General features: G+C 46.0%; 2 protein-coding genes across 2 annotated transcripts; one reads left to right on the top strand and one right to left on the bottom strand.

The window, feature by feature from the left end:
* Positions 1 to 2,105: 2,105 nt before the first annotated feature.
* On the top strand, positions 2,106 to 21,968 carry LOC120905230 (serine/threonine-protein phosphatase PP2A 65 kDa regulatory subunit-like). Its single transcript, XM_040316123.1, is given in 11 exon segments — positions 2,106 to 2,521; positions 3,030 to 3,677; positions 5,907 to 6,672; positions 6,764 to 7,033; positions 20,167 to 20,233; positions 20,316 to 20,394; positions 20,396 to 20,576; positions 20,630 to 20,786; positions 20,859 to 21,073; positions 21,542 to 21,707; positions 21,787 to 21,968. Coding segments are annotated over 11 exon segments (2,721 nt in total). The 5' UTR covers positions 2,106 to 2,428; the 3' UTR covers positions 21,866 to 21,968.
* On the bottom strand, positions 3,714 to 5,080 carry LOC120905224. Its single transcript, XM_040316118.1, has 2 exons — positions 4,372 to 5,080; positions 3,714 to 4,268 (listed from the first exon to the last, which is right to left on the bottom strand). Exons 1-2 carry the CDS (start codon positions 4,781 to 4,783, stop codon positions 3,820 to 3,822), a joined length of 861 nt encoding a protein of 286 aa, XP_040172052.1. The 5' UTR covers positions 4,784 to 5,080; the 3' UTR covers positions 3,714 to 3,819.
* Positions 21,969 to 22,937: the final 969 nt, after the last annotated feature.

Raw genomic sequence — 22,937 nt, 5'->3', positions numbered from 1 at the left:
CTGAACTGACAGGCGGCTTGTGTCAATAACCGGTACCGATGTGTCCAATCAGAGCAAACAGAGCAGGGCAATTATTTGCTCTCTCGCACAAAGCGCTAGCAACAGACACACTGTTTCCGCGCTGACAGTTTTCAACCGCACACCATAAACGAACGCTCCTCTGATCAGAGTGACCAGAAATACCGATTTATCTGTATTCCTACCGATTTTTTATATGCCTATCGATTCACAGATGACCGCCCTAAAACTACCGATTTTCCATTTATCCTACCGAAAATCACAGATATTTGATTTTTCAGTCGTTTAAGCTTAATCTGTGGCGCTTGGGATGCTATTTCAAGGATTGTTAACCACATTTGTTACTTAACGCGCTGATGCACGTTTGTTTGCCTGGCACTTTTTATCCGTTAAAATTTAATGTGCATAATAAGTAGGCTATGTCAGTTGCGTGAATTCCGAAAATTTCTCGTCAAAGAAAGTCATTTAAATTTGAATTTGAATCTCGCTGTCCGCGGTTTAAGCTCACCTGACAGAAAAAGAGAATTAAATTTTCAGGCGAGGGAAGGTAGAAACACACGGTGGGGGTCCGGCCCAAGATCGGATCCGAAGTCCGTTGTTTTGGGCTGATAATTAATGAATGGCGGATGGAGCGCTACCACAGGGAGAATGCGCTCTCTTGCTCATTCTTCTTCTTCATTTGGCACAACAGTCGCTGCCGGTCAAGGCCTGCCTGTACCCACTAGTGAAGTGGGCTTGGCTTTCAGTGACTTATTGGTACCATAGCAGGATAGTCATGGGGGGTCGGTCTATTCGGGGCTTGAACCCACGACGGGCATGTTATTAAGTCGTTCGAGTTGACGACTGTACCACCAGATCGGCGCTCTCTTGCATGCCTTTAAAATACACGAGGCGCTCTCACTGAAAAGAACGCTCGCTCGCGCTGTTTCATTGTATTTTCCTCATACCCCTTCCTTTCCGTTTCTTCCCGAACAAGCTGCACTAGTGCGAGCGAGACACCGATACCACCATGCCGCTGCGAGAAAAACAAACTGAGCGCGCAGGCTGAAAGTGAACGCACACATTCACACATGTATAATTGTGTGAGTGCAAAAACTGTGTGGAAACCAAAACACGCTCGCGGCTCTGCGTAATTCCGTGTATTTCCAACCGTCTCCCCCTGCTTCTACATGCCCCTCGTCTGAAAGTCGCACACTTTTTCATTCTCTTTGCTAGTAGGATAATCATTAAAATAATTGATTTAATTTAAATTGTTGCGTTCTGAACAGTGCTCCTGCCGAAATCTGCCAATATAATCTGGCCACACTGGACCGCAGGGCAAAAGCTCACTCGAAAGGTCAATAACCGTCGCAAAACGTCAAAACGACCGTCGCCAGCGCCTCGAAATCGTTGCGAGTTTCGCTCGCTGGCGACGTCGGTTTGCAGTACACGCGACGCCAGTTTTGACGTTTTGCGACGGTTTTGCGACGGTGGCCGCCAAAAGCTCGCCTTGCCCTGTGGGCAAAGTGACCAGAAATACCGATGTATATATATTTGGGTTTGAAGGAAAAAATCTCAATTTTTTGTAATCATTGAACGATGAAACTCAGCCAAACAATCAAATCAATCTAAATAATCCAGCGAAAATCAAATTATAGCACGCACGATAAAATCGTATCCAATGGAGCACTGCAGTGGCCCTAAGCGGTCGCGTGGAGCCCCAAGAAAAAGAACTTGCCACCACTGAAAAAAAAGAATGAGCATCTTAGTTATTCTTTGGTTTAGAATTCCTAGTACCATTTTCAGATCAACACTTCAGAAAGACCTTCATTTGTGTAACCGCTGAACCAAATCGAATCCATGTCCTAAGTAAAGGATGCATATTCTTTTGAAATGGAACTTTAATTTTGCGCATTAGTACCCCTCCCCCCCCCTTCACACATCACGCTTAACACTTCTTTCGCTTTCACTTCTTTCAACTCGAGTTCAGTTTCGAGTTTTAACCTACCGAAAACTACCGATAAAATTTTGATGCGCCTACCGAAAACCGCCAAAATAATCTGGCCACACTGCCTCTGATTGCAGTGGTGTGCGTGAGCTCGTTGCTTCAAAGTGACATTTTACATACGAAATCGGCTTGAGAAAAACGGAGGAGAATCGCTTTTCTCGTCACAAAAGTTGGTGCGTGCGAACGGCTGAACCCCACAATCGATAGGGTAGTGTGAAGCGTGACACGGTGTAGCACGAAGAGAGACGCACAGTTAACGTAAAGTTTTGCGCGAAGCAACAGCATCCGGAACCGGATTTTCAACACTTCGCTCGCGGACACGTTCGGAGCACCAACGCAGTGCGCCTTCCCATCCCGCTCCACCGCACACACAGATAGGCGACGGTGAAGGAGAAGACAGAACACCCCGAGGAGGAATAAAACATGGCTGCCAGTGCGAGCGGTGATAAAGCTGCGGATGATTCACTCTATCCGATTGCTGTTTTGATCGATGAGCTGAAAAATGAAGATATTCAGGTAAGTTCGTCATGACTGGCCCGCGGGCAAAGCTCAGGGGGAGCAGCGGAAGTGCTTCCGTTCTGACCTTGTCCCTCTCCTGCCTGCTGCCTGCCTTCACATTCTGCTGCAACCCCATCGATTTCGGATGAGGTTGGCGGTAGTGGTGGTAGTGGATTTGCCCCGTATATGTTCCGTGTGCGAGAGTGTGTTGGCATCCGCCCAAAGAGTACGCACCGGGAAGCGAAAGCGGCGGCAGTGCGATTGATTTCGGATCAAGGATCCTACCGCGGTCCATGGGAATGTTATTGACAGGGGGGGCCACAACGCATGACGTGCTTTCTTCGCCTTCCGACGCAATGTGCGTTACGCGCGGATTACGCAAAAAATAACCTTCCGATGCGGTTGGAGGAGGGGAGAGGACTCAGACACACGAGCAGGGAGCAACCCATTTATTGATTTGTTGATTCGTTTACAACTCCACTACATTTTCCGTTTTCGTTCCCGCTTCTGGTGCTTTTATTTTTAGCTCCGCCTAAACTCGATCAAGAAGCTGTCGACGATTGCCCTAGCACTCGGCGAAGAGCGGACGCGCAACGAGCTGATCCCGTTCCTGACCGAGTCCATCTACGACGAGGATGAGGTGCTGCTGGCACTGGCCGAGCAGCTCGGCAACTTTATCCCGCTGGTCGGCGGGCCCGAGTACGCGATGTATCTGATACCGCCGCTCGAATCGCTCGCCACGGTCGAGGAGACGGTGGTGCGCGAGAAGGCGGTCGAGTCGCTCCGTACCGTGGCCGGCCAGCACAGCGCCCAGGATCTGGAGGTGCACCTGGTGCCGACGCTGCAGCGCCTGGTGTCGGGCGACTGGTTCACATCGCGCACGTCCGCCTGCGGCCTGTTCTCCGTGTGCTATCCGCGCGTGTCGGCCGCGGTCAAGTCGGAGCTGCGCATCAACTTCCGCACGCTCTGCCAGGACGAGACGCCGATGGTGCGCCGTGCGGCCGCGGGCAAGCTCGGCGAGTTCGCCAAGGTGGTCGAGCTGGAGTATCTCAAGTCGGACCTGATCCCCACCTTCGTACAGATGGCCCAGGACGAGCAGGACTCCGTGCGGCTGCTCGCGGTCGAGGCGTGCGTCAGCATTGCCCAGCTGCTGCCACAGGACGAGGTGGAACTGGTAAGTACCAGGCATTAACACAGCTTTAACAGTGCATTTTAGTGTGAAGATTTTGCGTTGCTTTTATTCAGTTTTTACATTTACAATCATACTGCCCGCCGCTTCATTAGTTGTTACACAAAAGCGTTATTTTTGCGCAATCTCACTCGTCATCGAATGAAGCCCGAATATCCATGTCACCGATGGCGGTTAGCTTGTCGTAGTCCAGTATGTCGTTCTCTTGCCGGGCAAGCTCCAAAATTTTCAGCTTATCAATAATGTTAGCCACCCGGAACACGATACCGTCCGAGCCGTCCTCCGCGGACAGGATCGACCCTGCCAGCGGCTTCAGTGCGTCCCTCTGTTGGAAGTAATTCAGCACGATCTTCTTCAAATCATCCGCCGGACCATCGACGCGATCCGTCTGCAGGAACAAATAGCTGGACATCGTGCCTTCGGCACACTTTTTCGACACTCGCTCGAGAATGCGCTCCAGCAGAGCAATTTCGGCCGTCGGCTCTTCGAACACCTGCTGGGCGGTTTGGGTCGGCGTTGCAGGCGTTACCGTACCGGGCGGACAGGCACATCTTCCTTTCGGTTTAATGAGGAAATCTGGGAAGGGGTGTAGAAAATGAACGCGCAATTAACGCTTTTTTTTCTGTCGCAACAAACGTCCTTGCATGAACGAACACCACCACCGCAACACCTCACTTACCGTCCACAATCAGTTTCCGGGGCTTGTGGCGCTGCACCGTTTTGCCATTGTCGGTAATGATCACGTACTCCAGTATGTCGCCGCTCTTGACGATCACGCTTTCATCCTGCAGAAAGAACTTGCCGTGCGTGATTTCCGTCGTATTGCGGCACACGTTGCACGGTTGCTGCTTTCGACCGTGCACCGGATTGATGAACAGCTCCACGCCGAACCCTTTCATCTGTGGCTTTTGTGCCGTCCACAGGCGCAAACCTTGCGGGTCGAGCACCTCGAACTCCACGCGGCACACATCGTGGCCCTTGTTTTTGTTGCTGCGGAACCAGTCCAAGAAGCCACCCTCGGCGACACCGATCACCGCCAGACAAAGCAGCACCGTACACACACGAGACGTTACACTACACTGTCTCATCATTTGGGACAACCGTTTACCACGATGGTTAAACAAGAACTAACCACCATCCAACTATGGAGCAACTATGAATTTTTCGCTTCGTTTATGCTTCTTCGCCGAACGCGGCTAAGCTGCACTCCTTCTTATCGCTCCAGCTCCTTCGGTTTAGTTCAGGTTGCGTGATGTACCGATCACGGAAGGTTATCGGTAAAACCAACAGCAAGTCGAACGGACGCACGATCCAGGCAATAGCGCTTGAACCGTTCGGTCAGCCGTACGGTAGTGAAATATGCGAACGCTCAGCGTTGCTCTCTCTTTTTGTGAGCATTGGCAAAACAAAAGGCCCGCGCCGGGAACACACAGTGCGTTTGAGAAGATGGGAGAAGATTAAAACTCGTTCTTTGAGGAGGGATTCCCAGTGACGGGAGATGGTGAACGTTTTTGCCTCTAATATAAATGTTTTAATAATGTACTTCCTGCCCGGGGGTCGGCCGGTCTACCTGGTGTGGGGTTTTTTTTGGGTAGCTACAACATTGATCCCCCCTTGGTGGCCTTGAAATTATCGCCGTCAATGTTCATTGATCGCGCATAAAATGAATGTTTTGATTTTATACCGATGCAAAGAGACAATTAGTCTTCGCCAAAAACAGGTTTGTCCGGACGCTTCGCATTGGATGGGCATTGGAATATTGTAATTTAATATTTCCCACATTAATTTACGCTTGAAACAACAGTTGGACGCCACCTTAGTCTTTCTCTTTTTGTTTGAATAATGTGTTTACTTCCATATGCAAATTAGAAATATTAATATATCAGTGATATAAATACAGAGTAATTGATCTGAGTGAATTGATATGATGCAGTTCGTCGAAGTCTTAAGTGAATTATTTATTCAGCTCGTTTTGTTGCTGACTCATCTTCGACATTTCGCGTGTTTAATAAGCTACGCAACTGCGTGTGATCTGTGCATTCATAATTTTGCGCACACAATCATCTCACCTTTTATTCCCACGGTGTAGTGGATAGCCCCTTGCACAATAAAAGATCGCTTTTTATTGTTTCTCGTTCGCAATTTGTACATCAAGCTCCTCCACACTTACCTCCAATGTTTGCTTTTGTTCTACTTCCCAATCCCATCCCTCAGAATGTCATGCCAACGCTGCGCCAGTGCGTCAACGACAACTCCTGGCGCGTCCGGTACATGGTGTCGGAAAAGCTGACCGATCTGCAGAAAGCGGTCGGGCAGGAGATCACCAAGAACGATCTCGTATCGGCCTTCCAGTTCCTGCTGAAAGATAGCGAGGCGGAGGTGCGCGCCTCCGCCTCGGCCAAGGTGACCGAGTTCTGCGCCAACCTGGACAAAGCCTGCCAGGAGCAGATCATCATGACGTCGATCCTGCCGTGCGTGAAGGAGCTGGTGGCCGACTCGAACCAGCACGTCAAGTCGGCGCTCGCGTCGGTCATCATGGGGCTGAGCCCGATCGTCGGCCGCAACAACACGATCGAGCATCTGCTGCCGCTGTTCCTGATCCAGCTGAAGGACGAGTGGCCCGAGGTGCGGCTGAACATCATCTCGACGCTGGACTGCATCAACGACGTGATCGGCATCCAGCAGCTGTCCCAGTCACTGCTGCCGGCGATCGTCGAGCTGGCGGAGGACAGCAAGTGGCGCGTCCGGCTCGCCATCATCGAGTACATGCCGCTGCTGGCCGGGCAGCTCGGGCAGGAGTTCTTCAACCAGAAGCTGCGCGATCTGTGCTTCAACTGGCTGAACGATCACGTGTACGCGATCCGCGAGGCGGCCACGCTCAACATGAAGAAGATCGTGCAAACGTTCGGCACCCAGTGGGCGGAAACGAACATTATCAACCAGATTTTGGTGATGTACAAAAACAGCAACTATTTGCACCGTAAGTATTCGCTGTCGATGAGGTTTGCGTACATTTGGGATGGAGCAAAGAGCTTGTAATATTTGAACCATTTGACGTCCATCCTTCTCAGGAATGACCTGCCTGTTCTGCATCAACGCACTGGCCGACGTTTGCGGTGCTGACATCATCGAGCGGCTGTTCCTGCCGACCATCAAAGTATTATCGACCGATCCGGTGGCGAACGTGCGCTTCAACGTGGCGAAAACGCTGCAGAAACTGTCGCCATTCCTCGACCAGGCTGCCATCGACGAGCACGTGAAGCCGATCCTGGAGAAGCTCAACACCGACACGGACGTGGACGTGAAATACTTTGCCTCGGAAGCGATGGTGAGCAGTGCCGGTGGGTACAATGGCGTGGGCGTGGGACGCGTTGTCGATTAATTCGCTGGCGTGGTCTAATGAATGGTGTTTTCTATCTTCACTATAGCAGCCTAAATAAAGCGTCGAGAACGATGATGATGGGGGTGAGTGCAGCGCAACCGTGCAGAACAACAGGACAACAGGATCAACATCTTAATTGTTGTGCGAGAAATTTGTAGGTTAATGGAGGAACGATTTATGTCGCAGTTTTTGGTAACTATTAATACGCCGCAGTGCAGGAAACACTCACAAAAGAAAGTAAACCTCCCTCCCGACCCTTCCTCTCTTAAAGTGGTTGAGATGCATCCACACATGCACACATACCGTTTCGGTGGGTGCGTTTGACGGTTGGATGCGGCTCGCGCAAATCACCTTCTTTTGTCCGTTTGCAAGAAACACAATTAACTACTTAACAGAAAGGGGTAGGACATAATGTCCTGCCGAGTCGTGTGCGTGTGCGCGCGAGCTCATGCTTGGGTGAGTGTATGTGTGTGTGTGTGTGTGGAAGCGGTTAAAATAACGAATAACAGAACAAATAATTAACTGAGAGGGAAGGAGAGGCTAGTGTTGTTGTTAGTAGCATTTTCTTGCTGCGCTTTTCCGTTTGCCGCCGGTATCACTTACTCTCTAGACCTAGGTGGGCGCAGGTGGGCAAGCAAAACACAAGTTTATTGAAAATACGGCCCCACTCCGGCCCACGCCACGCGGCGCAACGGGCAGGGAAGGGGAAACATGTTGGGGCCGCGATTACACATTACTGAGGGCAGTGGAAGCTCTTTATACAACACAAGACAAGGGATTATACTACTGTACACACAATAGGCACACAGACACAAACAGAAACAAAAATTCACTCTCTCACACCACATTCACATACATCAACACATTCTCTGTAATTTTTTTTTATAAATATGTAATTGTTCTGAGAAACTTAAATTCCTGTATTTCGGTGTCCTTTCTGTAAACGATGTCCACCCGACTCGGGCGTCTAGCGCGCACTTTCTCACGCAGGAGAACCATTCGCTGATTGCTGAGCAGCTTTTTCACACGTCGCTTCCCCGCCCGCGCAATCATCCTTAGTTTTGTCGTGTCGGAAAGCGCGCAAATCTTAATTTTCCTTTCAAAAACCGCCGCTGGAATTTCAGGCTCGAACCCTGCGGGCTGTTATGAAGCAAAAGATCTTAAAATCAATGTTTATTCCCTTGCTTTTTTTGCTTTATACAATTTTCGCTAAGCTCAGAAGAGAGTGAGAAAGTGCCAAGCGCTTTCTCGTGTGTGTGGAAGAGCGAATGTACGGGAAAACTGTGTGCGAAATCAACTAACGATCTGCGATTATGTGTATAATCTACGCGGCTGAAAAGGCAAAGTCAGCGTAGGATCGTTTCTTTCAACCGATGTCTTTTTTAACGTCTAATTATTTCTTCTTCTAACGCCTAAGTTTATTCTATATACATATAAATAAATATAAACACTATATATATTACGGAAGGAAAACAAAACACAAGCTACATGAATTGCGCGATCGTTTGGCAAATTAACGTTTAAGAGCAAAATCGAAACGGGAGAAAAATACATATGAAACCCACGACCCACAATGCCGTCGTTGAAGGAATGAGAAATAGAAATAAAACATAAACCAAACAAAAAAAAATACGCTCCAATGATACAAAATTTTGATGGACAAAGCCGAAATTTAACAGTACTTCCAATGCTTGAATCATTTCGTTCAATAGGAAATCCTAAGAAGCTTCGTAAAAATATAATTTCTAATTTACCAGATTACACCGTTGCGATTAACACTTCAAATCCGCGTAGCTTCACGGAAGGAAAAGGTGTTTTCGGAACTGGCGTGGCACTGATGTATCCGGCGAAAGATAAAATTGCTATCAGTAGCGAACAAGATCTTTCCTTGCGATTGTTATGTTGTGGTCGTGGTTAACCATATCCATTCGCTGTTTAAAAACTGGCGAAGCGGGATGTTCTGGCTTTCGTGTTGAAAGCTGACGTCCTCCTTTTATACGTATTGTGATAGTTTGATCAGTTTTAAACCTCTTCGCGCGATCGCCAAACTACAAAAACCTTCCGTACACGCGAAACGACATCATTTTACGCGATTAATCTTCAATCAGAGTGCTTTAATCCGATCACTTGTGTATTGCACCGGATGTGTGAACGCTGTTCTGTTTAGTGGTTACTTATTCGACTTGCTTACTTATGGATCCGGGGAAGACATCGTTTGGTATGCTGATACCAGAAAAATCACCAACCCAATACGGGACGCAGGATCCACTGGAGTACGAACGTGCGAAGAAAACATGCAGCAAGAAGAAGGTGCTGCTGGTGGTTCTTTTGGTGGGACTGGTGGTAGCGATCGGTGAGTAGACGTAGTTTTAGTAACCTAATCTGATGATTAGAATCGTGATTTTGATGTACACACTATTTTCCTTTCCACATTTCATTTTTACCATCCACTTACGTTTTTCTTCAAATGTTTTCATCGAGCGAAAGCTGATTCGTTTACCCGTTAGGAGATCATTTTTACAATATCTTTTCGAGCATCCCAAAAAACGTAACTTCTTCTTGGCCGTTTTATGAACACGAAACTAGCATCAGAGCCGAAATGGTTCGCAGCAACTTGGTGAAAATGATGGTGTCAGATCCTATAATCTTCTACAATAGTGATCAGAAAATCCTTATTCTTTCAAAGTTTCCTCAAATCCACAGTCGATGGATGATCTTTAAAAAAAATCCTGCACTTTCGCTATTGTTTCTGTGTTGTGTTAATGCTCTCCTAAGTGAGGATCGAATTCACCCTCGTGGAATTGAAGGAGAGATCTTCTTTAAAGTTTTGCACCATATTTGACTGGAACCATTCAACACTAAGAATTCCACCAAGATACAACATTAGAATGTTGTGGATATTTTATATCTACATCTTCATCTAACCTAGTACATCGTGCGTTTGATGTTAGTGTATTAGGGTTGTCAGCAAGTCCTGCTACAGCCTGAGGATTTTCACCAATTTCTCCTCAAAATACCGCTTACAAAGGTCGAAGCTGGGACTGTGCAATATATGTGTAGTTCCAGTTTCTCACATGAACACACTGCACAACTCTGAAGAAACTCACTTAGCCTCGTTTGAGAAGAAAGATGCTCAGATGGAGCGTAGATCTCAGACAGAAGGGGCATCGTAGGTCCAACAATTAGACAGACATTTGTGATCCACGACCCGCAACGTGTTCGTTGATGGAACTTAAAATTTAGTAAACCAAACAAAACAAAAGTGTATCCAACAAAAACAAAAGCCGACCATCACCACCAAAACCCCCAAACCTTCGTTTAATCGCTAATCCTTGTGCCGGGGTGGTAGCCTTCCTTAAAACATACACCCTGTGGTGGCACAAGCTTACAAGCCACGATTAACGCTTCAAATCCGTGGAGCTCAACGGATGTGCGAAGACGTTTTCGGCACTGCCGGCACTGACGTATGCGTCATCGCTGCCTAACGTGCATTTTACACCACCCTTGGAAAGATAAAATTCCTATATCAAATATCCTATATTCACCTGTGTTGGTTATGCTCGCGCGGAACGAGATATATCCATCCGCGGGACCGGTCAGCTGACGGTGTGCAGCAATGTTCTCATTTTCGTGGTGAGAGTGCTGAGCTCTTAACCCTATGTTACACATGTTAGTGTTTGTGTGTCGGTGATAGTTTCTCTAATTTTAAACCTCTTCGCGCGTTCACCAAACCCCCCGCGAAGATCTTCATTCGTATACGCGAGACGAGATCGCTTCGCGGGATCAAAGTTCGATCGTGTGCTTTCAGTCCGGTCCGCATAATTCATTCGTGCATAACATCTGGCCCGGGTGAATTGTGTTGTGCTCTGTTTGGTGTGTATTTGTTGGACGCTAGTATGTTTGGTGTGGTGTACTGATAAGCGGCGAAATCACCGGCAAATCATCATCATCATCATCACGGTCGTGTTGGCGAATGCCGGACTGGAGTGATCCGCCAATTTTGTGCGACCAGTCGCAGTGCGAACGTGTGTTGTGAGCGGACGCGGACACAAGATGAACAAGGTGCTGGTGGTTGTTTCGGGACTGGTGATAGCGGTCGGTGAGTAGACTTTGGTTGGGCAAAGTAAACTTATCAGCGAACATAGTAAATTTTTGGAGTTATTTTCTATACTAAAACCAGCAGCAGTCTTATAGTGAACTTAAGGGAATGTTCCTTTATAATGAAGTTGAAGTTATTTTAAAGCAGTTTTAGAGATGCTTTTAGAGCAAACAAGCTCTTCTTCATCATCGTCAGTATCAGTTTTCCCATTACATCTCAAATTCCAAAGGTCTTGAATTTGGAAGCTATCAAGGTCAATTTCAAACGTTCGTCTGATACTCTTTTCATTCGTAGTGCTGTGTCGGCTTTCAACATGCTTTAAATTATTCCTATTATCATTCTCTTTAAACCTCAACCCCGTCTGTATACCATCTCCACCCTCCCTTTAATGATAATCGCTCAAAACAGCGTGTCGCATGTTCCGAACCATTAAGTCTTTAGCATTTTATCTTAATGAACACTTTAGAATCGTCCGATTTCGGCTGCAAATGGGCTTTCGTGTAATTGTAAAACAGTTTTAAAACGATCAATTTTTCCAACATGTCGTGTGGAAACGATGACAACTGTCTGTATGTTTGAGCTATACAACTATATATTAACATATTTAATTTTATTAAATTTTTATCGAAATGGTACAGATAAGACCAGGTGTCGACTGCAATTTTACATTTAGTACACTAGAAACCTTTTATCGTAGTTTTAAAAGTTATGATTTTTGATACAACCTCTCCATAATATCAACATTTTGCTACACCACGTGTAGGGGAATCGTTTTGTCACGTGTTTACCACGCACAGCTGCTAACGCCTTTGGCCGCTTTTACCGCTCCTCTGACAGGCGCTTGCAACTCTCCACTCCGTTATAATATTTTATCCAACGATTGTGTCACTAACAGCTGCTGTTAAACCCAAGTTGATCCCAATACCAAATGAACAAGTGCAACGGCTAGATAGACATCAAAGAATCGATGAATCGCCATTTAATCGATCAAATGTAAAGATAAAAAAAAATAACCCGATCGATCAAATGCTGCACTCGTGCATCGGGTGCAGTTGCTCTGGTTTGTTGCAACTTGCAACCGATCGTTTCATTTTAGTTGATCGTTGCACTTCACTCTGCTCGGTTTAAAAACGCGCAGTGCATCGGAAGTGTTTTGTGTGTGTGTTTGTGTGCTGTTTGCGCTTGCTCTTGGCATCCGAAGCGCTTGCAAAGTGTACTGCGATACAAGTGGTTTGTGTGAATCACATTTGCATAATCATACTGCTGCCACACACCGTGCTGTCCACGCGTCCTCGGTACAAACAGTCATTCAGCAAAGTGTTTGCCGCTTCTCGAGCGGAAGTTTGCGCCTGCAATTATCGGTCTCTGGTAGTGCTTGCGGCAGGGCGGTGGAATTCAGTGTGACAATTGAAAAGACGCGATACAAAACCATTGGTGTGAAATTATAATCGTGCGTAAAGAAGAAAAGTGTGATTTATGGCGGCGACGATCAGGAACAGTGTCGTTTACGTGATTTAAGGCGAAACGATTCGATGTGATGTTGGGGCGGCATCGCTGACGCAAATCAAACCCCCAAGTGGAATAAATGATGAGTGTGCATTAAGGCACTGATGGTACCCCATACGATTGGTTTTGGAACTTCGTTTCGTGTACACACATCCCCCCGAAACAGAGTTGATTCGAAGACAAATACGACAGCTCAATTCGGCAAGCTGAATTACTAATAAACCAGTTGTGTTGTGGTGGATGGATTGTTTACATCGATCTCGGATTAACCCTGTCGGAGGAGGGGTTGACCATTGTCAATTAATGCTTGTGTTTACTCCTTGTGATTCGGGAAATAAACCTCCACACAACTGCACACAACAGCAAATGCCCATGCAAAGAGCCACAAAGAGGTGTATGCATGACGTGACATTGACATGAAATCAGTGTGTTGTTTGGCACTGTCAAATATGTATTTTTCTTCGACCTAGACTCTCACACGATGAGATAGAGGGTTAATCAAAAACGGTGTGAACAGGGTTTGTCCAGTATTAATTATCAAGCTTTTTTTTGTGAATTATGACTAAATAAATTGGAGACAGAAATATTCGAATACGTAGCTTGCTTCATATCAACAGTATACAGTCAAAGAGTAACACGCCTATTTTGAGAGTGAAAAGTTCAGATTAACATTTGAGGCTCGATCTCAAGCCGACGCGATCGTGTTGTTTGAATCGCAATGCACCTGACGTATTGACTATACGACTCGATCAATGTAATGACCAATTGATTTTATGCTTCAATTTCAATTCCAATAGTCTTCAGACAGCATGCAGACTAGAATAATTGTAGAATTGTATATCCTGCCAGGCTTCAATGCTTGTAAGTTAATAGAAACTGCTGCTATCATTAAAACTTGAAATATTTTTCAAAAAATCAACTGCCTTCAAGCAACCATGAAATGCTATTACTTAAACAATTTACCCTTCAAATAAGAAATCTTCTCATGGACAACCATTTTTTCACAACAAAACCATCAATTCGTTCAATCACTTCCTCGGGGGCGTGTGTGTTACGCGGCATGTTCGAAAACCGTTCGTTGCAACATGCCATGCACACCGTACTGTTGTTTTTTCTTCATTTGCTCTACCATACACACCAGCCTCTCTGTCTCTCCTCCCGTTCGTGGTTGCTAGCTACAACAAAATATGCAACTCGTTCTTGCACTCTGCTGCACTCGTTCACACGATGCACAGCGTACAGAGGATTGGGCTGGAAGGTGGTAGATTTCAGCTACAGAACTAGCCGCGAAAGTTCGGCCTGTTGTTAGCTTTGGCAAGCACCCAATCAGACAGGGAGCCGTCGTAAACCGTCGAACCAAAATGCTTGGTCAAAAGAAGTAATGCATCCATCGGGGTACACAACTCGTAACGAGCAACTTGGAGACGGGGCCGCTCCACCCGCCTGCGTGGCTTTTGGCGAACGGATCCGGTGGCCGGTTTTTATTACCACGATGCAGTTGGTGCGGTTGGTCAACCCGGTTTGACCATGGCCGTTTTCGTGCCGCACGTACCTGGCGGAGGAAGCTTCTGGGTCTACCGCCAAAGAACGGATCTTACTCACTATCAGGCCCCGTGGTGGTGGTGGACAAACTTTGAAAGTGATTTGTGCTTTTGCCACCCCACCCCTTTTCGGTCATGTCGTATGGACACGAGAAGGAAGGGACCGGTGTGCCTTACATAGAGGGAAGGAATGTCACTCAACGGCTCGTGAATGGTGCCGGGGACTTGCAACGACCGCTAATGATGGCCGGAATGGTTGTTCTTTGGCGAGAGTTGCAGAAATCGTAACATTTCAAAAGGAAATCTTCGTTCTGGTTGCTAGAAGCACCGCTAGCTCATACCTACCTGTGTTTTCAAGGTTTAATTTGTAATGCAAGTCATTGCATTTTCAAGCACTTCAACGTATCATCGATTCCACGGACTTACCTGCTCAGTACGCGCATACACGGGATGACATAAACGAGCTCGTCAATAAAACTGTCGATTTGATCGTTCTAGCAAACTAGCCACGAAACGGCAAAATGCCACCAGCGAGCAACGCATTTGAATAATTCATTCCAACCAATCGCCTGTACCGACCGAAGGTTGAGGGAGCCACAACCACGAGTACACGAGGTGTAGTTAGATTCTTTCCTGTAATAGATACGGACGGCACTTGCTATACTCCCGCTCCCGGAGCAGGAAGCTTAGAAAACGATACCCCCAACCAATGCAAAATGACACCAATGCCGGGCGGGCTGGGCTGGTATGGGGCCTACCCGATTGCACGCAAGGTGACAAGGTCAGCGTGACGTCCGTGTATTGATGGTGAAAAGTGCAGTTGGTACACTCCTCCTTCCCGTGTGGGTATCGGTGAGGGATGTTGTTAAACGCACCGGCAATCATGCGCCTTAGATTGAACGTGTAAAGGCCCCATAGTGATTGCCATCCGTCCATCGGCTGTCCAGCGGGTTTGGTGCAGTGAGCTTTCTACGGCCATAAATTGAATGTGCTTGATGAGTAGATGTTCGTTGTTGTCGTGGGCAAGCATGGCTAGTAATGACGTCGTCGGGAGTGCAATAATTTTCTGACGACAAGACGACGGCGTAGGTAGCTTGTGTGCTGCCTTTAGGAACAACTTCCAACGGCTTTCCTGCGTAACGAGTTCCTGAACACACACAGGGTGTATTTCTTGGAGGTAGAGGAACTGAGGAAGAGAGGGAGAGAGGATGAAAGTGACTAAACATGCAAGGTGTACAAATCAAATCCGGCACCCCGTGAGTCTTGGGTGATATGTCGATGGTCGGTGCTGATGTATGCTGGTTTTTATTATTTTTGTATGGCTACTATCGACCATTGGTATTGGACTGATATTGAAGAAGGTGATCGTGTCGTCGGCAAACTTTTAAGTACAGAGCCTGATGGAATAGATGTATTTATTGTAGTTAATGTTAATCTTAAACCATTGAGACATGTGCTACTTTTTACGGGGATAGCATTTTCAACGATAAAAAATGCACCAATTTCTCGTGATGTCCTAATTGTTTAGTCTATTTCTAAGTATATTTTTGCCGCTTCAGAAGAATAGATGAAACCATATTCGAACAACAACGATACATCTACGTGGTACAACTCAGGAATTGACAATTGGTTGTATTGGAGTAAAATATTTGCCTAAACAATTGTATATTACTAGAGTTTCGTTCTAGATACCAAATCAACCAGAACCTAAGATGTGAACTTAGAGCTTAAATGAATGCCAATGAATCCATTAAATCGTAAAAATCAATACGATTCATGAGGAAGAAAGTCGTACAACTTTGATAGAAATATTGAACAAAGAATAAGTTATTAACCGCGATGAATGGTTTAACATCCTCGTTTCATCCATTGGTCATTTGCAATAAATGTTCTTTTGAGTCACATAACTTACTCACTTTAATAAATATATTCTTTTTCTGTTCCAATGTTTTGGATCCAATTGTCCAATGCGATAAAATTATCTCAGTGGCCAGATAGATTTAGCTCGTGGGCTGGAGTTTGCCGAACCCTGGTGTAGTACATCGAACTGATTAACTTTCAATGGGTGTCGACTTCCTCGGTTTCTCTTAACACTGTAAAGATCTCTCTTTCGATGGACTGTATTAACATTTTCTGTTATCAAAATGTGAACTCTTCTTAGGCCTCATGGAGCCAATAATTACACAGTTACTACAATTCCAGGTGTAAAGAATGAAGAATTACGGAAATGATTTTGATAAACAATATAATTTAGAGATAACTTTGCTTGCTCTACATCAGTCCATCTCAAGTAGTTAATTGTCATTGAAGTTAATTGGTAAATGGCATGTTTAAAGAGTTTAAAAGCCTATGAGCCTATGACTATGACGTATTTTATTACTTTTATCGACTCCAGTTTTAACCCTGCCGAATTGTTGAACTCTAACACTACAATTCAAACTGCAGTTTTTCGAAAAATCGTTTTCTATTTTGATAATGGTTTATCAACGCACAACAAACATCTATTTTATCAAACCTTTCTCGCCTCACACGATCGCTTCTCCTAGTCTCAAAACAACTCCCATCCCGTGATGAGGGATGTTGATCATTAGAAGCGCTCAATGTCATTCGAACATAATCCTCTCCATCTATTTATTTGCTTTTTAATCCCTTCTGTACTGCATTCTCATAAACTAAACATGACCAATCACCCCCATGTTTGGACGTTCCCAACGGGGTTGAATTTGATGCGTAAAACTGTAGCCCTTGAAGTACTTCGTGGCGCTCACGTCGTGCACCTCTCCCACTCGGTCACATCGGAGAGGTTCCACCATTGATTCATCAAAAGACAAATACTGCTGTGAAATGGCAAATGTAGTTGTTCTAGCAGCATAACAGTACCTCCCACCTCTGCAACAACCCCGCACACACAGCACAACAACAACAACCCGCGATCGTAGAATCTCCGTCAGTTTGATACCCTTCTCGACACAACTGGACAAACACTCTCGCATATATCGAACACCGCGCGCGTGTTTTGTTTTTGCTCGCTTCCAGCACCGGCCAAGGGGTGGTGAGAAATAGCGACATCCAACTCTCAAGGGTTTCCAGTTTTTCCTGCCCCGATACACACGCGAATCAACAACGCCGTGCCGTGTGCGCGCTTGAGCCGTACTGCGTTCAGTTCACTGCGAGCGATCACATCGGACGGTTGTGTGTTCGCGTCCGGGTGTACACCACGCGCGCCTTTCGCCAGTTCCACACGCCCTTAGACAGACAGCGTTCTGTTCGGTGGCTCACGTTTCCCAACGGTGTACCCCTCCCCCATAAGCCCAATTGTGGTTGTTCGGCAAAAGTTACGCAATCGACGCGCCACGGCCACCGCCACCATCTCCTCTCTCCAGTGTAAGCGTGCGCGGTCGCGCACAGTAGTGCGGTGTTAGTCGCGTGGAATGTGCGGTACATTGAACTGTATTTGAAGGCCAAATCAGGCGCTGTTTTTAAGCAATTGCGTGTGTGTGTGTCCGCGGTGTGCGCTCGGTTTGGGTCATCCCATATTGGACCTTTGGCAAATTGAGCGCGAAGTAGACCCCCCCCCCTCGTGCAATACGAACCTATCCCGAAGCTACGCTACTATTGCGGGGTAGCAGCGTGGTATAGTATTTGGTTCTAAAAATAAAGCCACTTTAGAGGCGTGTGTGTGTGTGCGTGCGTTCGTGTGCCGTGAGTTCTAAATTGTATCGTAATTCCTGTACCGAGTCGGTTGGACAATAAATTGTGTTTGCTACTGTGAGTTCGCCACTCACGCCATCAGGAACGCAGCGGGAAGTGTTGCGCGAGATAAGACTCATTTCCTGCTCCATTCCCAGCGACACGTTACAAACCACGTTGTTCGTTCTAGTCCAGGGGTGTGTGTGTGATGACCCAGGTGTGATTTAATTGTGTTAAACTCTTGAAAGACATCCAATACATTGCCAAAGCATAGGAAGTGTACCAATCCCGTGAAACAGCCAAGTCATCGCGGAGAGTGTCAGCTCGAGTCGTCGCAACGCGCATCTCAACCATGAAGAGTCTAAAAAATCCAAGTAAGTTTCACGACAGTGTGTGATCGGGCGCCCGCACGCCATACTACGGAACAGTGAAGAAAAAGAATGGATGGCTTTGCTGCTAATTGCTGCCGCTCAAAGGGAACACAATCAGACCTGAAAATCCGACCTTACTCAAGTTCCCACAAGAAGTAGACGGTGGTGTTGGTGCATCCTATGCACCGAACTGTTGCCTGTTGTGTGCCTCTCCCGGTTGGGCAACTTTCGCAACATTCGTCTGGCATGACTGGTTTTGTCACTTTCTCTTCATGGTGCCCGGTTCAAGATGTTCCGGGTTCCGATGGGATGTCGCCGCCCGCCCCTAGTCAAGTCGCCGCAGCCACACACGTGTCGATCGAGACGGACGGGACCTGAAACCGGTTCTCCTACGGCGAAATTCGAATCAAGTTCGGGGTTTTGCGCAGGTTCGCCAAACTTGAACTTGATTTGGAGCGATGGCATCGTTAGTTCCGTGGTGTGACGGTGGGAACTTAAGACAAGCTGAAGATCAGCGTTACGTTGGCGTTACGCGTGTACCACCTGTGGATCTCGATCTCAAGATCTCAAGGGAATGATACCTGAGGTCCATTCGAAATTCCAAATTGTTGGGTTCCGGTCAGAAGACCTAGCCAATAGAAGACTTATTTTGGGTTACAAAATTACAATAACGTAGAGAGCTGTTCTTCGGGTTAATATCACATTTTGAGCAGCTGGATTTTTCAAACGAGCTCCAATTAGTTTTAAGGCTAAGCTCCGTAACGTATCTTTTTCTGAAATGATGAAATATTGGGTTTCTCGCGCACTCTCCGTTATCTTTGGGAGTGACGGCCTATGTAATAACAATAAGAAAATACCCTATAGTGCCCCCAAATATCACTATCATTGCATTGGGAGATAAGAAGAGCGAGCAAAAAGGCGCCACCTTTTTTGAGCAAAAACAGTAAACTAACCACTCCAACAATCCAAACCCCGAAAGGCTATCCGTATCTCTCCCGTCGTAGACGATAAGCGGTAATGCACGCTGCCTGCCAACGGTGATAAACAACATTCACGCCCCAACAGAAGTGCAGCGTGTGTGTTGCTGTGTGTCTTCCGTGTTTTACATCTCTCGCGCGCTGTCTCTGGGCCGGTACGTAAATCCAGCCTTGGTCATGACCGTCGTCCGATCGGGTAGAGATTAGAGACCCCATTAGGCAGTCGAAGAGCGCCCGCGGTGCTACAATTAAGGCGTAACCGCAAACCGCGCTTTTGTACTGGAGATATGCGGAGGTCAACCCTTAAGACCGGAGGGAGAGGCTATATTACCCCTTTCTGATCGATCTTTTGCATACCCACACGCCCGCTAAACTTAATGATTACCTTCGGTTTGATGATGATTAGTCACCTGACTGACCGGTAGCCATTAGCGAGATGCTAAGGAGCAGCAGCAGCTAATTAAATCTCGGCGCTTGGAGCTTGTTTTTTTTACTCCCATGTACTAACGTGGGTTGTGGGTTTCTTGGAAGAAAGATCACACAAACAAGCGTGTCGTATCGGTTCGTGTCTGGCAGGTTGCGATGACGATGTGGAATGTTTTCCCGTGTCTGCTAGATCACATGAATGATCGCAACAAATGTCAATCAACGGCCTGAATGGTTAGTTGTCGTTTAACTCTGCCAGTAGTTAAGTACCTACCTTTGTACACGTTCCATACACTTCGACGTGATCTTTCGTTTGGGAGATGATGCACAATGGCAAATAAATCATTTGTGCCAATTGGCCCAACTCTCGATCAGCGTCAATTAAAGGCGTCCTTCACTCTAATTCTCAAACTACGTTTGCTGCCCCAGTGTACACGATCTCTTTACTCACATTCTGTTCTACTCTCTTCCTCTCTTTGCAGGAGTATGGGTGGGCATGAAGCCGGTGCGGGCCCACCTAGACACGGCCAAGTTTGTGCTGTTCTACGGGTATGTAGTGAATCTTTAATTTATCAAAAAAACAACATCCTCTTAACTCTTCGCTTTGCTCCAAAACAAAACCCCGCTCTAGACCAAAGTTTGAGGACCATGAGACGTACAGTTTGGAAAAGGCCGAGGACATCCTGCAGCACAGCCGGTTCGACAAGAGCAAAAAAGACGGTCATGTACTTCCACGGCTACATCGAGTCAATGGAGGTGGAGAGTGTGCACGTCATTGCCGATGCGTACCTGAAGCGGGGTGACCATAACATCATCATCCTCGACTGGGCACAGCTGGCGGACGGGAACTATCTGCTGGAGGCCGTCCCCAACTGCAAGAAGGTAAGCGTGGGCACAATCTTTGCAGGGCCAAGTACATTATCTAACGCGATCTCTCGCTCGCAGCTTGAAGTTATCTTGGATCCGTCGTACTGCGGATGATCAATGCGGGGCTGAATGTGGACAAACTGCACCTCGTTGGACATTCGCTCGGTGGTCAGCTGGCGGGATACGTTGGACGCACTGTGATAGCTCAATCGGAAAAGCGAGTCAAGCTGAACAGGTATAACCTTAAGGAGCACTAGCGTAGTGGACAATTTAATAATTTTATATTCATTGTGTATTTTTGTTACAGAATTTCGGCCCTCGATCCTGCCTTCCCACCGTTCTATCCGGGCATCTTCGCTACCGCTCTAAGCTCCAAGGATGCTGACTTTGTGGACGTCATTCACACCGATGCGTGGCTGTACGGTGCACCGGTCACGGGCACGGCCGACTTTTGGCCGAACAATGGCAAAACCCTGCAGCCGGGCTGTCCGAAGCGAAACTACAAACTGCTCACCGACAATGGTACGTGTGCGCATGATTGGCATGTGTTTTGTGTGTTTTACGCATGCGTTTTTTGTGAACATCGTTCATAATTAACCTTTTTGTTTTTGTTTTATGTTTGTACATGTTTTCTGTTTGTCTTATGTTTCTGTTTCGTTCTTTTTATTATTTTTCCTGTTACTGTTATGTCCTGCTTTTTCCCTTGCTGTGCCTGCCTCCTTACTACGAATGCCACATTAACTGCATGGTTTTTCCCGCCTGCGCTCAAACCCATCCATCCAACTTCCATCCTGCCCTTATTACCCTACAGCGAAAGCATTCCGCCAAAACTCGTCCGAAGGTTCTCATCCATTTTCTTTAGCGTAGTAGAATAGAAATTTAGCTGTAGTTACATTTGCTTATCGATCTGCCATTTTAGCTGCAGTAGTTCTCATCTAAATCGCTCTACATTGTTGCTAACATTCATTTTTTCTATCACTAATACAACAGACCTGTGCAGCCACCGGCGCTCGTGGTGGTTCTGGGCGGAAAGTGTAGCGGAAAGCAATGTGGCTTCGTTCCACTCGGTCAAATGTAAATCGTGGGACGATTTCAAGGACGGCAAGGTCGATCGGGCGGCTCCGATCGTGCACATGGGAATCGATTGCAGCTCTGAGTAAGTTGACAGTTTGACTGGCGTTTAACGACTTCAGCTCCGAATTTAGTTTTTTTCTTTTCTTTCTTACGCTTTCCAGTGCCAAAGGTGACTACTACCTGCAGACCAACGGTGCCCCACCATATTCCAAAGGAGTGTCCGGCTCGAAATTTGAATAACATTCGCTCCATTATTTGTTTTGATTAGCTTAAGACTTCTCCAAGTTACCCTTTTGTACAAAATGGTTTTTTAGTAAAGCAAAAAAACATTCTTCCAACAATATTTATGCGATTTTTGGTTACTTTATTATAGAGATTATTGTTTTGCCGTTTCTATCAAACTCTCTAGCATGTTGATCTTCATTTATGTTTGTTTTTTTTATTCAGAATGTGGAGTAGAAACGAAAGAAAGGTCTTGGATGATGTTTAATTTAATTTTAAATTCGTTCAGAACCACGTGCACAATTTAAACGTGCGATTGCATACCTTCAGGCGTTTATAGAAAGAGGAGTTTTTATAGCGTATGTCATAAGCACTATGGGCAAGTACGAACATATTAAGTTTTTTTAGTTAAGATTCTATTAGGTAAATTACAAGTGAAATATTTAAAAATTAACAAATTAATTTAATTTTGTAAAGTTTAATAAAGTATTATCGTGTGTTGCTTTTTAAAATATATTATTTTATTTCATTTGATACTGAAACCTCTATGCTCTATGCCTGCCGCAATGTTTAGCAATATACTAGTGTTGGGTTTCGTGAATCTTTCGTTGAGATACATGCATATAAATGTTCAGTGATGAGTGTTTCGAATCTCGAGTCGAATCTTCAAAGATTCATACCTCTAAATATTCATGAATCTCCGATCTTTCGAGATTCATGAATCTTTAAAGATTCTTGAATGTAAAAATTGATAAATCTATTAAATTCTTCGAATTCTTCGTATATCTCGAGGGATTTTTGCATCCTTATTAATTCTTGATCCTTGAGATTCATTAATCTTTCGAGATATAGGAATCTTTTGAGATCCGTGAATCCTTTGCGATTCCTGAAACTTTCGAGAATCATGAATCTATCCAATCGAGATTCAAATTCATTTAATTCATTTCTTTGAGATTCATGAATCTGAATCAGATTAACCCAACACTACAGTATACAAGGTTTCCCAGATTTTCTAACCGTTTTCGATATATTTTTCAATTTGAAATCTGATTTACTATATTTAAATTTAAATATCTCGAAAAACTCTGTT

Source organism: Anopheles arabiensis, chromosome 3 (genome assembly GCF_016920715.1).
Source record: "Anopheles arabiensis isolate DONGOLA chromosome 3, AaraD3, whole genome shotgun sequence".
NCBI lineage: Eukaryota > Metazoa > Arthropoda > Insecta > Diptera > Culicidae > Anopheles > Anopheles arabiensis.
The sequence above is the reverse complement of the archived record's forward strand: the minus strand, read 5'-3'. Positions and strand labels throughout refer to the sequence as shown.